The sequence below is a fragment of the Silurus meridionalis genome, chromosome 9, assembly GCF_014805685.1.
Source record: "Silurus meridionalis isolate SWU-2019-XX chromosome 9, ASM1480568v1, whole genome shotgun sequence".
In the NCBI taxonomy this organism is placed as follows: Eukaryota; Metazoa; Chordata; class Actinopteri; order Siluriformes; family Siluridae; genus Silurus; species Silurus meridionalis.
In genome coordinates this window covers 11,842,541-11,860,773 of record NC_060892.1, presented here as the reverse complement: position 1 = coordinate 11,860,773, position 18,233 = coordinate 11,842,541, and the positions used below count along the sequence as shown (strand labels likewise).

General features: G+C 37.5%; 1 protein-coding gene across 1 annotated transcript in view; it reads left to right on the top strand.

The window, feature by feature from the left end:
* Window positions 1-8,171, top strand: part of gli2b (GLI family zinc finger 2b) — a 73,862-nt gene extending 65,691 nt beyond the window's left edge. The window contains exons 10-14 of the mRNA XM_046857512.1: window positions 334-483; window positions 739-903; window positions 2,574-2,858; window positions 4,625-4,949; window positions 5,137-8,171. Of these exons, the coding sequence (XP_046713468.1) occupies window positions 334-483; window positions 739-903; window positions 2,574-2,858; window positions 4,625-4,949; window positions 5,137-7,391 (3,180 nt within the window). The 3' untranslated portion in view covers window positions 7,392-8,171. The remainder of the gene's footprint in view (window positions 1-333; window positions 484-738; window positions 904-2,573; window positions 2,859-4,624; window positions 4,950-5,136) is intronic.
* Window positions 8,172-18,233: the final 10,062 nt, after the last annotated feature.

Genomic DNA, 18,233 nt, shown 5'->3' with positions numbered 1-18,233 from the left:
CTTGATGCATGTTGCAGCTCTTAATTTGGCAGATAAGCAAATACATACTTAAGGAACTGCAATTACATTAGTTTTCTGGCTCTCAATTGCAATACAGGTTTGCGTTGGTCCCCAGACACAGACGCCGTTAGCGTTGTCTTTTAATGTGACATGTAAAAACAGCACAGCCAATTAAAGATTAAACACAACACTGACATTACAAAGAAAAGACCAAACCCCTGAGACACCTATAGAGACTCTGCAAAGGAAAACAGTGTTAGCAGGCAGTGTGGTTACATAGTCTGTAGGACACAAATTACATCTGCATGTGTGCATCTGTGTGTGCATTTACAGCACATCAATAACGAGCACATCCATGGGGAGAAGAAAGAGTTTGTGTGTCGCTGGGAGGAGTGCTCCAGAGAGCAGAAGCCCTTTAAGGCCCAGTACATGCTGGTGGTGCACATGCGCAGACACACGGGAGAGAAGCCACACAAGTGTACTGTAAGTAAAAGTATCCAGCCACACACAGATTCACCTACCCACTCACTCACACACACACACACACACACACACACACACACACACACACACACACACACCAAATACACACATATACATAACACACTCTCCAAAGTATCAAATAAAACTGCTATCTCTCTTCTCCTTTAAACATTTTTAAAATGATAGTCAGTGGAATTTAATTGTGGTTTTCAATTATTAATTGTGCTCTGTATGTTGCGTATGTACATGTTGCAGTTTGAAGGCTGCTCAAAGGCATATTCACGTTTAGAGAACCTGAAAACACACCTTCGCTCACACACTGGGGAAAAACCTTACGTGTGCGAACATGAAGGCTGCAACAAGGCCTTTTCCAATGCCTCGGACCGGGCCAAGCATCAGAACCGCACACATTCCAATGAGGTAAACAAAAAACAATCAGACATTATATACACAGACATCAGAAAAACACATTTTAGCAGTCACTGTGCCAGTATATTTCTGAAACTTTGTTTTGTTTATTTAAGAATCCATAAGTGTGCACCCTTAACTTTCAGGTAATATTCGATTATTGATTATTGATTGATCATGTCATAATGGTGCAGTGGGTATTGCTTCTGCCTTACAGCTCCAAGGTTCCCAGGTTGATCCTAGTCTTGGTTAAATGTCTATGCAGAGTTTTGCAAGTTCTTCTTACATGCAAGTATATCGGTTTCCTTGTTGAAACATGGTGTGAGGTGGAGACCACAGCCCTAAGCAGGATAAAGCATTAATGGAAAGTAGATTCGTCATCTTTAGTTCTACATTAGCTCCTTGCAACTGATATTAATTTTGGTTCCTGATTTTTGATAAGCATTATGTTGTAACTGGAACCCATTATTAAGTTACCTGGATTAACCAAAAGCAGTACCAGCACATTGTAGATGGAAACGCACAGTGTGCAGTAGAACAGTGAACAACAAGCAACATTAATCAGTGCTGTTTTATAATTTTGCTGCTCATCGAGCTTTAGTTAATCCTTTCCCCAGTGGCAGTAATGAACCACCAACTGCCTAATTCTATGTAAATATACCATTTTCATCATACAGTTTAAAATTAAGGCCAGAATTACATTTGTTGGTGTACTCCCTCATCATGCTTAGTGATTGCTCGTCCATGCCCAACCATGTCCCATTAACGAGCTCTGCATGCAAGTGTGTGCAAATAATGAGGTGTGGAACTAATGAGCATGACAGCCCACAGTGCATTAGTAAAAATCAAGCACATCCCCTGCGGAGAGACCACCTGCGGATCACAAATATTAAATGAAATCCTGCGCCAATTCAGCCCTCAGCATATCCATCATGACCTAAAGATAGAAAAAAATAAAAGAAAGGGAGAAGCAGAGATGTATTCATCGCAACTTTATCAGCACGAAGTCATGAATCAGGACACCTAGTATTGGTAAACTCATCATGGCAGTGCTTTAAAATACTAGAGTATTAAAACTTTGGTTGAATCTAATATGAACAAACAGGGGCAGATAGCATTTACAATTACAAGCTTACTTCTTCTATTGAGAAATGGTATTAGCAATAATCTTTAGCTTACAGCACACTTCAATTTATATACATCAAATGTGATTTGTTTTAAATGTGAAACGCATTCAAGTGGATTTGCATGGTACATGCTAGGCATCCACTACCATTTTTTTTGCCAAATAGTAGCTAGTACAGAACATTCTGTACTAGATACCTTCACCAAAGGCACCAGTTATTTCCACTATTTTCATTTAAGCTTTATTTTTCTTTTTAATATCTTTAGACAAATTTCATAAGTTGTATAAGTACATAATATAAGATATGATGAGACAACTATTATAGACTTTTCTTTCATTTTTGCATGTCAAATAGTAATTTGGAAGTAATTGCAGGGACTAAACTCTGTGTGGGGGAAGCAATAAAATGTCTGTGTTGTTATGCACAATCAATCGAGCCAGCTGTTTTGGGTTACCATTTCATACCTAATTTGCATAGAAATTAAAAAATCATAACTAAAATGTTGCTTTCTGTGATTTTACTTTGTTACTTGAATTGCTCTATTTGTCTTTACAGAAACCATATGTTTGTAAGATTCCGGGTTGCACCAAGCGGTACACAGACCCAAGCTCTCTACGCAAACATGTCAAAACTGTGCATGGCCCAGAAGCACATGTTACCAAGAAACAGCGTGGAGACCTGGTGCCCCGACCTCAGCCCCCACCACGAGAGAATGGAGAGAACGAAGGAGGAACCAAACAAACTGGCCGGGGAGGACAAGAAAAGTTTGAGGCCAACAGTACCACTAGAGGCGTGGAGGACTACCTACAGGTCAAATCAATAAAAACAGAGAACTCTGTGGTATGTTTAGCTACCTCGATAGATTAACTTCATTAACCATAAAGGGACAATCACATAATAATCCCTTGTATAAGTTTCAGTACATCGCTAAACTAGTTTAAGACACATTTCTATTACACTAATTAGGTGGTTTATTCATGCTTTATTTTTGTCATTCCTAATTAAAATGCAGTCTTGTCCAGTAACCAAACTGAAGCATACTAACAAAAGCATGTCCATTGCTACAATCAAAAGAAATTCTTTTCTGTCTAACTTGCCATCACTATCTTCCTGTTTATGGACTCTACTCTTTATCTTCTTTCTGCTTTTTCACTTTTCCTATGGACAGGCATTACTGAGGTGAGCACTAACTTTTAATCCCTTTCCGTTCTTTTACTGTCTTAGATGTTAATTAATAGGAAGGGGGTGGGGGTGTTGCTAATGGAAGCAGGATTGGAATGAAATAGGTGTTGAAATGGAATATCATTTGTAAGTATAATAATGTACTGTATTTTGAAAATGGCATAGGGGAATATAAACCTTTATATTATCAAATAGAAGGAACAATTAACATTGTGTTAGGAGCATAAACTTACAATTAATTAATACTTTATGCTAAAGTTTGCATTTGAAGTAGGTTGAATTTTTTGTTGTCAAAATTAAATATAAACAAGACTAAAATAGACTTGTTAACTTTTTGACATTGACATTACGGAGTCTCACATTTGAATAAATAAAGCTAAATATTTCAATATTAAAATTTGTTTTGACATTTAGTATTTTTCGTTTTACCTACAAAAACATAGTCATACAAATTATCGATTTTTATATTATAATTATTATTCATTATTATTCATTAACATTATTTGTGCAATTAAAATATACTATGTTCATATTTAATTAAAAGATGTGGGAACTATTTTGATTGAAAGTTCCTTGTAGCCTTTGTAGAATGAAATCACAACATATCTTTGATATTCCAAAAACCCTTGTGGCTCTTATGTCACCCAACCCCTTTCTCACTAATTTACTAGCACAGGATAACAGAAATTTAAGAATAAATATCACTTATAATCACTAATAATCACTAGGGCTGGTTTTGCATGTGAAACAAATAGTGCCAGTTATCCTACTGTGATCAGGAATGACTTGGCAGTTCGCATAGGGACAGAATACTTTTCACGGCATTCAGAGTGTTTGATGAGATGACACAGATGTGGAGAGACGGTTTACTTTATTTATGTTGGAGGTGTTCCCCCTTTGTGAATTTAGTCCATGCTGTATGCATAATGCTCAAAGTCATTGCCAGAGGAAATTACAATTTGTAAGCCACTTAACCTTAGCTTTGTAAAACAATCACATAGGGGATTAAAAGTGGAAGACAGTAACATAAGGAACATGGCAAGAGTTCTTTTGCACATAGAATATTTTATTAAAAGAATAAAAAAAATTGTCATATGTCAAATGGTATAAATTTGCATGTGAGATTATATCTTTGAGTTATGAGCACATCCAACCGTGATGCCACCCCGGTTCTCCAGGGTCATCATTTATTCAATGAGTGTTAATAGTGCCCTATGATGGAGTTGCATTTTTATACAGGGTGTATTCCAGAACTCCTGGAACCCTGAACAGGAGAAAGTTCTAATAAAATAATTACTGCAGACAAAAAAATAAATGAATGAGATCACATTGAATAAAGAGACATTAACTAAATTTTTTAAATTCATTTTACTTTAAATTATACTTATCCACCTGTGCTGCCATCTTTTCTCTCTTTTTTTTAGATGTATCAGTCCAGCCCTGGTGGTCAATCATCATGTAGCAGCCAGCCGTCACCGCTTGGCAGTGCCACCCACCATGACGGTGGAATAGAGTTGTCGGGCCGCGGGGGCAGCATGGGAGACCTGAGCATGCTGGATGACGTCCCCCTGGTGGACTCAACCGTCTCCACGGGCACACTGGGCCTCCACCTGCGCAGGAGTGCCAGTCCCACTCGCAAGCTGAACCATTTGAAGCAAGAAAAGCTGAAGACAGTGAGGGAGTCGTGCTCCTGGGCAAATGCTATTCCACAAGCTCCTGACACCAAGCTACCACGAATTCCCATCAATGGTAAGGCTATAAAATATTGAGGTATATTTATAAGATATTAAGTTTACTTTAGTTATACATGTTTTTAAAACATTTCTGATAAATAATTAAAGGTGACAAAATATGTGGTATGGCTTTTTTTATCATAAACTGTGGAATAAGTTGAACAATTTTACATGAATTTTATACCTGCACCTTTTTGTCACAGGCTCCTTACTGGAGAGCTCTGGACATTTAGGCAATATTCCTGTGCCCATCACCAGCCTTCGTTTGAGTGACATTTGCCCTGGTGAGACAACAGTTCTGTGCCAGCCAGTGGAGCGTCGAGACAGTCTGGCAAGTACAGTGAGTTCAGCTTATACGCTAAGCCGCCGCTCCTCAGGCATTTCTCCCTGCAACTCCAGCCGTCGCTCCAGCCAGGCCTCACAGGCCAGCATCCGCCTAAACAACATCAGCTCAGCCGACTCATATGACCCCATCTCTACAGACCTGTCACGCCGCTCTAGTGAGGCCAGCCAGTTCGGAGGCCTGTCAGGCCTTCTCAGCCTCACCCCAGCCCAGCACTATCGACTTAAAGCCAAATATGCTGCAGCAACAGGTGGCGCTCCACCCACCCCTTTGCCCAACATGGATCGCATGAGCCTGAGGACACGGATAGCCTTGTTGGGAGATTCACATGAAACAGCTATGCACCCACTTGGCCTCCCCACAATGCCCAGGAGATGCAGTGACACAGAGTATCCTACTACTAGCATGATGCCTCACGAAGTACCAGGTGGTATAACACGGCGGGCTAGTGATCCAGTTAGACGTGTGGCTGTTGATCAGCAACATATTCTGAAGGGGCAGCGTTTTAGCAGCATGAGCAATGTGAATTCTAATCCACCACCATACTTTCCCTCATCAAGTCGCTACTTGTCAGTGCAGAGCCATGTCCACTCTGATGGTAGTCTCCATCGCCTTCAGTACCCTCCTCGGCCACCCAGCATCTCGGAGAACACTGCGATGGAGACTAGCGATATGGATGGTACAATCAATGGTATTGCTGACGACATGATGTTACCTGATGATATGGTTCGGTACCTCACTTCTAATGGAGATTCTACACAACACAATGGGTCTGGGTACCGGCACCAGCAAGCGCAGGGCTTCCTAGGGAATGGTGCACCACCACCTCAATCATGTTATTACCAGAGGCGCATGGCTGTAGTGGATGGCACTGCAAACAGCATAGTGCCACAGACATCAGCTTCTTGCCATAATAGTCCAGCACAACAGCACATGTCTCCCAGTGTCAACAAAAGTCACATGCCTGTACAGTGGAATGAGGTCAGCTCAGGGACAGTGGAGGCATCTCCCAGCCAAATCAAGCAAACACAATCTTTGGATTGGGTAAATGTAACTGGTCTCCAGCAAAAGCAAGGCTCTATCCAGAACCTCAAATCCAACCAACAAGTAAGACCCATGAGTCAGAACCTTGCACATGCTGCCCAACAGAGTTCTATGCAGCGGAGTGAGGTTATGGCCCAAAGGATGAACTGTAGCCAAACTCTAAAACAGCAAGGCAACAAGAATAATCAGAATGAGCATATTAATAATCATGTATACAACCAAGAAAGTGGCATAAACAGAAACACCAGCCAGCATGCGTCTTGCAGTAATATTACAGGAGGCAATGTCGGTTTGACAAGCCCATCTAAAAAACCAGTGCAGCCCATGCACATGCAGAATAACAGGGTAAGAACTAAGCCAGGGGCCAGTCAAAGCCATGTAAATTTTGAGAATAATCAAGGAGATTATTCCCATATGAGCGGTGATCAGCATAGCTATGATACTCTTTTCCAGAATCCTATCCTAAACGGAAACCATGGTGTACTCCAGCCAAGGCCGCCCACAGAACCTAAACCCTTCTCCAGGCAGCACTCAGGGCCAAATGCAATGACAACACAGCAACCCGCTTACCCACAATCGCACTTCAGCCCAGAATATGACACCTCTGAAGCTAGCCCCAAGAATCCTGCCAGTGTTGGTGTTAGTGAAACCGACAGCAGCGTCATGTTTTATACAGGACATATCCACAAGTTTGAGGCCAATAGTCTAAAAATGCATGATACAACAGAAGCTGTAAACCATGGCACAGATAACGTAACAATGGCTGCTGTCAGCTCCCCAGGGACCAATCAAGTCTCAAGCACAGTGGACTCCTCCAGTGGAGTAGATCAGACCCAGATTGACTTTGATGCCATACTGGATGATGGCGACCACTCCAGTCTCATATCAGGAACTCTAAGTCCTAGTATCCTCCGCAGCCTGTCTCAAAATTCCTCCCGCCTCACTACACCCCGGAACTCTGTAACATTGCCTCCGGTACCAGCAGGAATTGGCAACATGGCCATTGGAGATATGACCTCCATGTTGACTGCTCTGGCAGAAGAGAGCAAGTTTCTTAACATGATGTCTTAAACAGTCAAACAGAAAGTAGATTTGGTAACTGAAGACCTATTGGCATATCTAAATAAAGAATTAAGACTGTCCTAGCATTTTATGTTTTTATACATGTCTGTATTATCTGTATTATCCTGTATAGTATTAGAACAAACACTTAGTAGTTTCCCCTTTGCTTAAAAAAAGAAGCCATATTTTGCCTTAGACAAATATATGTACTGTATATAACCACAGAATATTTGCTAAACTTCAGTCCAGTATTTTTGTATTCTCTTTTATGGTGGTGAAATGAGTGTAGCAACAAGTGCCTAGCTATGCAAATGCATAGCAGGAAAAAAAAACAAAAAAATCTTTTTAATTTGATTGTCCTGAGCATACAAAGAAAGTTTGTACATTATGTAAATCAATCTGTGTCCATGAGACAAAAAATAAACTAAATGGTAAGGAAGTGTATAATAGGATTCGATTGAACTGCAAAACACTTTTTACCTGTGTGACAGTCTCTTTACGTTAGAGAATAAAGCTCCATTGAACTAAAATTATACAATACTTATAAAAAGTGCAGTTTTTTAAGTATCTTTGGTCTTTATTCTCATTTCAAATAACAACACAGACATACGATACAGCACTCAAAGTTAGATTTCAACCATATCATGCAAACCAATTTGCTTGGACTTTTGGACTCCACCTGATGCGGCATTCAAATGTTTCTTTTTTTTGTATGTGAACATGTGTATGGAGCTGGAGCTGTAGATATCTTTTGTACATTTTTATGAAATACAGTATTGTTTTTTTCTACTCTGGTGTTGTTTGAAAGTTTTTTTTTGTTAGATTCCAAAATAACCCCAAAAAAGTTATAGAAGTTAATAAATTTATAACATTATTACTGATGGAACCTTACAAACACTTTAAACATTAACACTTATATACATTGCCATTAAATTCATTATTTACATTTGTCTAGAAACCAATTTCAATCATACGCCAATTTCTAAATGATAAAAAAAAAAAATATTTAATGCAGCACGTCCATACTCTATTACATATTCAAATTGTTGTAAATGTGTTTTATCTAATTTTCTCCATTGTTTAGCATGGTAGACACTTGCATTCTTGCATTACCAGTTTATTACATTAAGAGTTTCAGCCAAGGCTACAATCTCAAAGTTATACAATCCCTTCGGTTTTTTGAAAAGTATACTTACAAAGAGAAGGGTGGAAAGCAGGCAGTCGCATGCTGAGCAGCTTGCTAAAGTTAGCTGCCATGTTTTCCAAAATGAGCAGTGGCAGACAGGCCCGGGAGAGTGAGCTGCTGAAAGCACATTAAACACACACTTGAAGGAGGAAGAGGTCCAGGGACGAGGCGTTTGGAGTAAGCCGCAGGAACAAATGGTTTTATTCTGACAGAGAATTCAGCCGAGGCCTCGTTTGATCTGGGGTTGATGATAGCTGAAATTTCTTATTCTCTCTGAGTAACAGAGAACAGGAAAAATAGCCTGAGGATGAATAGAAAAAGAAGGGAGAAAAAAATCTTACTCATCTCAGAGATTAGACTGAAAGCAGATCTGATAAGAAATTTCCAGCATTTTTATTTGAGAGGTGCTGAAGAACATTCATTTATTTGTCATGAGATTATGAGAATATTGTGTAAAGTAAGGGTATTTAAGCTTTTTGTTTAGTTAAAATATCATTGTATTAGATTTGTATTAGAATTCTAATATGAAAAAAAAGGCAATCACACATTACAAAAATGTAATAAACAAACAGCATATATTTAGTTATAAATCAATTTCAGTTGTATCAAATTTTTGCACTTGGGTGTACTGTACAGTCGGGCTGTAGTGATCGATTATTTTAGTAATCAAGTATTCTACTGATTATTTATTCCAATGATTAATCAAATAAGTAAAATATTTTTTCTTTATTAATGAGCAATACTAAATATACAAGAGAACATTAGACAGGTCTCTTATTTCATTGGTGAAATTGCATATACTTGCCATATTAAATCACAAAGCAAATACAAATATATAAATAAAAAATGATGAATAACAAAATAAAAGAATAAAAGAATAGATTTCAGATTATTGGAAAAAGGGTTAATGCGCTGTACTGTGTTTTCTTTAGTTTTAAATGACCACAGACTTTGAAAACCTTTTGTTGTTTTCTTTGCCCTTTATCCTATGGAAGCCTGTTTCCGCAAAAAAAAAAAAAAAAAAAATAATAATAATAATTTTTTACTTTTTTTCTCGTATTTGCAACGTTATTTCTCGTAAACATCCAATATTTCTGGTGCATCCACCGGTAACCATGTTGTCGACCTGAAGTTTGAAGCTGTTGGTGTATGAACGAGGCCTCCCCTGCTTCATCTTGTTCCGTTTCCTCCAGAGCTGATCGTTAGAGTTCTCTCCAGGGATCAGAGTCTCAGTTTGATACCATGCGTTTCTAATGATTGTAGCCCATTTAATTTTCAATGTGTAAAGCATGGCTCTATAGAGGAGGTGACGCTGCCGATTAGCTTAACTAAAAAATCTGAATTTTTTAATGTGGCGGAAACAAGCTTTTCTATATGACTCTTCTCCTCGCCCCTTGCTGTTTCCTCCACCGCGCAGAGCACTTAAGAGTTTAGCGAGTGGTACATCAGTAATAATGGGCCGTGGGGAAAGACAATATTTCGTGTGTAGTTTAATGGACTTAACGAGGTATCGATATAAATAATTTGCCTCGATGATATTTTTTTTTGTATTCGAATCACTCGAGTTACTCTGGGAATCTTTTCAGCCTTACTATACAGAATTAATGGCTAGTGTATTAATGGGTTTCATTAACAGTGGTGCAAATTGAAGATGAAATCCACTAAGGTCATTTTTATTGGCTTGAATATGACCATATATTCACTATATAGGAATGAATGAAGGGCCAAACTGGCAACGTATTGTCTGTATTGTCTCTATGGGGACGCTACCTCTACTTCTTTGGAGTTTTCATATGGCACACCGCGGTACTGCTGGAACACATTTGAATATCTTCCAGGATGAAACTAATAATTGTCAATATCTTATTATATGATTTAGGTTCCATCTTGAACAAATATACCAATACGAATGCTGTTTATCTAAATAGAGTAGTATAGAATAGTATGAACTATTGCAATGTGTCTGTATGTTTATTTTTCAAATACTTTAAAATACACCAGAACATATTTAAAGGTAAGAAGTTTGATTTTTTTAAAATGTCATAGGTTTGCTAGTTTCCTTTTTAGCCTTCACTTGAATTTTTGCCTACTGAGTACATAAACACTCATTTACCCATAGTCAACCATATTGGTTGTGTGTGTTTATAGTGATGTGTAGCACATTGCACGTACATGAACGGTATAAGAAAAGATCTTAATTAATCTTAATCTTTGAGTTGAACAGAATCCTATATCAGATTAAGCAAGTATAATTTAAAGAAGCATAATTTGCCTTATACACAGTGACCTGGACATTAGCAAACACATTCCATGTCCCAGTATTTATTGCAGGATGTTATAAAATTATTTAACATTTATACATTTAACAAGCTAATATAACTGCATTTTGATTTACACAGCATAAACCATTTTAAAGTTAAAAGAGCTACTTTGATTTTTTTGTTGATTCTGTGGGCAGCCATGTTGATTTGACTATCACATCTTGAATGTCACTTGCTATGGAAATTCAAATTCAAAATTTTTAGTTTAGGTGGCATTTTCTTTCATTTTTTCAAGTCAAAAGTAAAAACTTTTACACAAGTTTTAGTCAAATGCATTATTCTTACCAGCATATTAACATACCGTTAAAGACTAATAGAATTCAACACAAAATGTTTAAATGTTTTACTTCATCACATACTTCACATGGTGCAAAACACCTTTCACAAAGCATTCAAGCAAAACAAGCTGAGAAGAAACTTTATGTGGGACATAAGGGCTCTGTGTTTTGAGAAAGAGCAAAAGGGTTCAGTCATAGAGACCTGAGAGAGGTACAGACAGATAGAGACAGATGGAGGAGGCGATAGGGAGAGAGAGACTTGTGGGAGTTGATAATGGTGTATGTTGAGAGCGGGGGGCTCGGGAGAGCGCTGGGCTAACGATGCTATAATGTAGTGCTGCTGTCCACATGAACAACGCTGTGACTGATTGGGTGAGCAATGAGAGCAGGCCATGGAGCCACACATACATGCTGCCCAATCCATCAGTTAAGCATGTGGGAAGCCCCTCCCGGCACACAGCTAGCCTGAGACAGCTAATTAACACACACTGGGTTGAGACAGGTTCACCCTCTACATGCACACACTCACATTCGTTAGATATGTTAGTACTCCATGCTGATGTGTAACTTTTACGTAACAGGGGTATCAATCAATATGAAATAAACTCAGTCCCAAAGGAGATTCTTTCTTTTTTTTTTTTTTATCCTTTTTTTTCATTTTGTATTGCTGTATTTTTTATTGATATTTTCCCTCTTATTTAACAATTACATTTTTAGGCCTAATAAATTTAGGGAATAGGCAAAGGAAACAAAAACACACAGCACACAGCTGTCCACATGATTTAAAAGAAAATATGATTTTCAATGACTTTCAATGCTCCTTGGTCTAGTTGTGATCCTCATATGCAGAAACCTGTATTACCGTTTGTTTTTTATTATAGCTCGCATTAAATCTCTTAATAATTTGTGCAACAGTGACTCTTCTGTGGGCTCAAAGCAGACATATTAGCCTTCCCACTCAATGTACATCATTGACTTGGGTGCCCATGACCCTGTCAACTTTCACCAGGTGTCTTTCCTTGGACCATATTTTGGTACATACTAACCACTGCATACCGGAAACACGCTAGAAGTTCTGCTGTTAAGTCATCAAGCCATTACAATATGGTGCTTGTCCAAGTTGGGCAGATCTATGAATTTACCCATTTTCCTCCTACAAACACCAACTTTGAGAACTGACTGTTCACTTCCTGCCTACTATATTCCACCCCTTGGTATATGCCACTGTAACAAGAAAATCAATGTTATTTACTGCCTATATTAGTACTGTAATGATTAAATAAATGGCCAAATCTAGTATAAAAGGAAAACTGAAAGTAAATATATTTTCAAATATACTATGATACATACTTAAATACTTGGATATTCTTAACTCTCATACATGATGCATTTAAAAATGCTAAAAGCACATTTAAAATGCATTCTACAAATATTTCTTTTGGGTAATAGATTTTAATACATCTATATAGTGAAAAAAGTGACAGGACATGTTTTACAGCACAATAAATGAGTTGTGTGATGTAAAGGAAAAGACTTTTACCACCACAAAGATGATTACTGCTCACACAATCAGGCAACAATGTGAGTGACAATTAGAAAAAAGCAATCCCAACTTAGTTTGCTTCACTTAGCTTACTCCTGATATTTTGTTAGATACAGATGACTCTCCAGAACCCTGTAGCTGAGGCCATCCCCTGTGTGTGAGCCTAGCTGATATATTAGCATGGATGCCTCGTTTGAAATACTCTGGATGAAAGTGTGATGCCTCTGAAGGAAGCCCGGGGCTGTGCACTCTAGCTACAGATGAAACCAAAGCACAGTAGTCCCAGCGCGTCTTCATCAGGCCGGAGTTTATCTGTCAGTATGAAAGAGAGAGATCCAGGCTGAAAAGTGTTTAATTACCTAAGAGTGAGATGTGGGCTTTAATCTCAGGCCATGACTGTTACAAGGAGCCCACCTGTCTGATCACACTGATGCACTCTCAGCACAAGCAGTTACAGTGTGAAGCTAGAAGATTTTGTCTTGTGGGTCCAAGGCTCCAAAAAAGAATCTGATGTAAATAAAAAATGAGAACAGCAAGAATGTTCTCAGCAAAACTTTGGCAAGCTAAATGTGCAATTAATTTATGCCGAGTATTCGCTACTTTCTTTTGAATTTTGCAGAATTATGGCTCCATCTCATTTTAAACTTATTTGCGGTCTTTAAGGTTATTCATTGTTAGTATAAATGTTTTTCTGGTCAGAGTCATGTGAAGCTGTCGATTGTCCTGGGAGCTCCAGAGCTAATGCAAGAATACACCCTAGGTGTATTGCAGGACATTAGGGCAGTGCTTTGTAGATCTCACACACATATTCGCACTAGACAAGGGCATCTTCTAAATGCATCAAATGTAAATATAAAAACATAAGTGTCTAACATATACACACACACCAGGGACAGTAAAGTATATTCACTTTGTTACTGTAAATCATTATTTAAATATGTGTACTCAATCAGAGTACTTTCATTTTGGGAAATTTTTACTTTATTAGATTTAAATGTGTCATTTCTTTTTCCTTTTTTTCCAATACATTACAGAAAATACAGAAATGCAGCCATTAATGCTACTTTGAGTAAGTGCACTCTCACTGTGTCTGTAACAATAGAATTCTATAAAAATTGCATCAGTTATTCAAATATAATTCTCATAGATCAGTACTTTTACTTTTGATACTTATATTGAAAAAAAGCAAGTACTTTTACTCAAGTAGAAATGTAAAAGCAGTACTTTTACTGAAGTTGTATTCAAGCTGGAAATTTGAATTACCCAATTACCCAATAGGGAATGGCGTACTGTACTTCATCCACCTCTGACACACACATACACACACACACACACACACACACACACACACACACACACACACACACACACACACACACACACACACACACACACACACCTACTCACTCATTCACCTAAGGGCATTTATATTAGCCATTCCACCTACCAGAATGTTTTGGTGAGGTGGGAGAAGACCAGGGAGGACATCATTCAAAAGTCCAAAGAGACTGAAGCCACGGCTCAAGATTAAACCATGAACCTCAGGCTGTACAGCACCAACACTACCTGCTGTGCTGCCCTTACAGGCCTGGTTTTACATCTTTTGATTCAATATATTCCAATAAAGAAAACCACCTGGTCTAGATACAGGACTTTATGTTTTGTTATAATTTTTTAGAGATACTAAAATGCGATTAAACTGGATTACAAAACGACTTTCTAATTTCTTTAGTTCAAACGTATTCTGGATGCATGAATGTGGCTTCTAAAATTTTAAGGTCCACATCCATGGTATATTCTGTTTATTGCTATCTTTATATGCTCTATGTATTCATATATTAATATTACAAACAAATAATTAAATTTGAATACATTTTGGAGTATTCTTTAATTTTATTTCTTTAAGTTAAATCTACTTTGTTCTTATATTAAATCTTATATTAAATCTGTTCTGTATATTCCCAAGGTCATCATTAATAAGAAGTGTTACAAACTTTTACTCTTTTATCACTGGCCAAAATCTTTTTGTCACATCCTTTAAACAACTCAAGAGAGTAAACATGCCCCATTTGTTGAAATTTGCTTGTTTTTTTCATCATTAAAGGCTTTTAGACTTTCACTGTATTAAATGATCCTGATTATATTCATGAGCAAATTTTATAACAGCTTGTTTGATAAAATGCCCTTCATGCCAGATTATATACTGCAGGTCCTCTAACAATATACATTATAGACCGCATACAGTATATGTTCTGTTTGAACATCTTAGTCCACATTTAGTCCCACTTTTCTGTTAGAATAACCTCTACTCCTTAGAGGAATACCTTCCACTAGATTATGGAGCATGTCTTGAAATTTGTGTTTATTTTTTCACAAGAACAACTGATGTTGATGTCTGATGTCTGTGCTTCAGTCAGCTTTCATCCCAAACGTGTTCAATAAGGTTGAGGTCAGGGCTCTGTGAAAGTTCTTCAACTACAACTTTGGCAAATTAATCTGAACCTAATAGGACATGGGGGAATTGTCATGCTATGACAGGATTGGACCTTTTAGTTCCGATAAAAGGAAATCATATTGCTAAAGCATACAAAGACATTCAAGATGTTGTAAGCTACCATTTATATGACAGCAAAATCGATAAAGAAATGCTAGACATTTAATGTAAATTAAAAAAAAAACATCAACAAACTGCAGTGTTTTGCATTAAGTCTGGAGGTTTCTACAAATGTGTTCTTTCTGCATGCCACACATACAGTGTAAAGTAGAACTGAAACTCAAACCCTTGCCAGACGTGTGTGGACTTGTCAACAATATTAGCCCTAAGGACTGGGACAGGACATTCACTTACAATCTGTCTCTCTGGTTACACTCTGTTATTGCATGTGTGCTTTTTTAAAGCTTTCTTTCTTAAATGTGTCTTTTGACTAAGCCTTTCAGAATCTCCTAAGCCATTTAATTGGGCATTTAAACGTATGCCAGGGGCAAAAAAAAAAAAAAAAGAAACTGTGCAGGATCACTAAGTGATAGTCTGGAGGAGGAGAAGGAAGAAGTGCTTGAATATGTTCTATGTGGTGGACTCTAAAGGGAGTCGAGAACCCCCTGGGAGTGAATAATAAGATGTATTAATATCAAATCCGTCTGTCCTACTGACTTCTGGTCCCCTCATTATAATAAGACCACCATACAGCCAATCCAAAGAAAGAGTTGATACTTTTGTAAACGTCAGGGGTCACGAGTCTAGATCAGGTGAATATTAATATTCCTGACTGAATAATTCTACACTGCCACAAGGTCAGAGAGGGTGAATGGGACCCTGCAGCAGGGTTACCAATGCCCACGAATAACCCACTTCAAGAATGAGAGGTTTACCTACAGTACAGATTGAGGAGCGAGTGAGGCAGTATGTCGCATGATGTACTGCTTCTGCTGAGTTTGTGCATCTGTGTTCATCTAAGAACAAAGCTGGAGCATGTAAGCAGGCAGAAAAAGAGACAGAGAGAAGGTGTAAACACTCGTTTTCATGTAGGTGGATGTTTGCAGCTCCGTCTCATATGGGACAGCTTTAGGAAGAATGCTAACTCTGCGCTTGTGGGCCACTTTAAATTGACAGAAATGGACTCCAGCTGCAGACAAACAGCCCCAGCTGTATTTTCACTCCCCTCCTCAATCCCAAACCTGCTGATGATGGCAGCCCCTATTCACCTGATCCTGCCCTGCTCCACCACCCAGAGCCCCCATGCAGGAAATGCATCTCCATCTGAACATGACGCTGATCACAATCAGACATAGAGCCCCTCCTTTCTACAACATATCATTTATCAAAAAAAAATCACAACACAATATTTTAAAGTATTGCAGTATTACATTTACAAGCAAGAGAAAAATTTGGCATTCCACCAACAACCCTAGCAGACCAAGAAGACCCAAGTTTTACCACGACCACCCTAGTGAATGTCAGTGGTCAAAACTGATCATAGGCAAAAGATGTAAAACAGTAAGCCAAAAGACTATTGAGATCTCTACCGACACTTTTCTTTTACTAAGATATTATTAATCCTGCTTTCCCCTGATTGGAAAATTTAACTTTTAGACATAAATGCATGTTTTATATCCCATGTCCTTTTACTTTCATTAAAAAGCATTTCTTAACTAATTTGCAACTAATAAAAATTATCAGTTGCTGAAAATATTATAACTTCGTTTGAATTAAAATGCATTAATAACCTAATTTGTATTCTGTGTTACAGTCATGACAAAAGTATCTTGCTTCTTGTGCATTTTTATTCTAAATGTCTATGTATATGCAAACATTTAAATTGTACATATCAAGCATAATGTTCAGCATTCTTTTGAAAGCATTTTATAGCTATAGATTTGAATGTTTGTATAGCAGTTTGTAATATTTTTTAATATCCCTCGCTCCTTTACAAAAAAAAAAAAAAATGCCAGAATCACTTTGTTGACAACTCTGACAAGCAAACCAGGAATTCCTTTGGTCAACATCCATAAATGCAAGGGCCTTATGAAAACAACATTCTTTAAATGCAAAGTGGCATGTCTAGATTTACCACAAATCACAGAATCCAGATCATATCCCATTCCATATTATTTGAAAAGATTGAAGAAATCCAGAGGTAACCTGACCCCAAACATTTACAATTACTGCACATACTAAATATGGGCTGTGAATTAAAAATCAGCTTAATGATCAGTTGTGTTAAAGTTGAGAAAACTACATAATCATCTGAGATTGAGCCCAGTTAAACCTGTCAAAACACAGGAGGAGATAGAGTCTGTTAAAACAGAGGCAATATTTTTTACAGCAGAAATAAAAGAGCAGTCACATAGGGAAATAGTACAAACTGCAGTTTCTGCATGTTCATGCAAGATATCCTAAACATTACTTGTTGAAGTCAAGTAAATTTCTATCCAGTGCTTTTATATTATTACAACAAATAATAATTTGTACACTTTTACCTGTATTAAGCAAAGACTTTACTCTAGACTCACTTATAATAGAAGTCTATTAATAGTCATATTGCCTTATGTCAATAAAACCTCCTAGGAAGTACATATGTAGTACACATTTTTTTTTTATATTTTTACAAATGATGCTCCTAATATTAATATCAAATTACACCTAAGTATGTAAAACGATTGAATCAGAGTTTTCAGCTTGAATAATATATCATTATTTATACAGACGCTTTCTATGAAGACATTTCTATTATTTATTTGTTTGTTTGCCTGTTTGTCATATAAAACATTGAAAGACTTTACAGCGTCAATTGTTCCTTACATATTTCCACAATCAAGAGGCTTTTAAGTATTTTACATGTTGTAGTTTCTTTGGTAACAAGCTTCATTTTTCCCCTCATTACTACATTCAAGATGCTCACTCAAATGTAAATAGAGATAAAATTGCATGAGAAAAAGCAAAACTAACATTTGTTCCCGACAAAAGCATGATCACTGTGTGAAGAACTCACACTTAACTAGCAAGGTGTTTGACATCTTCATGCA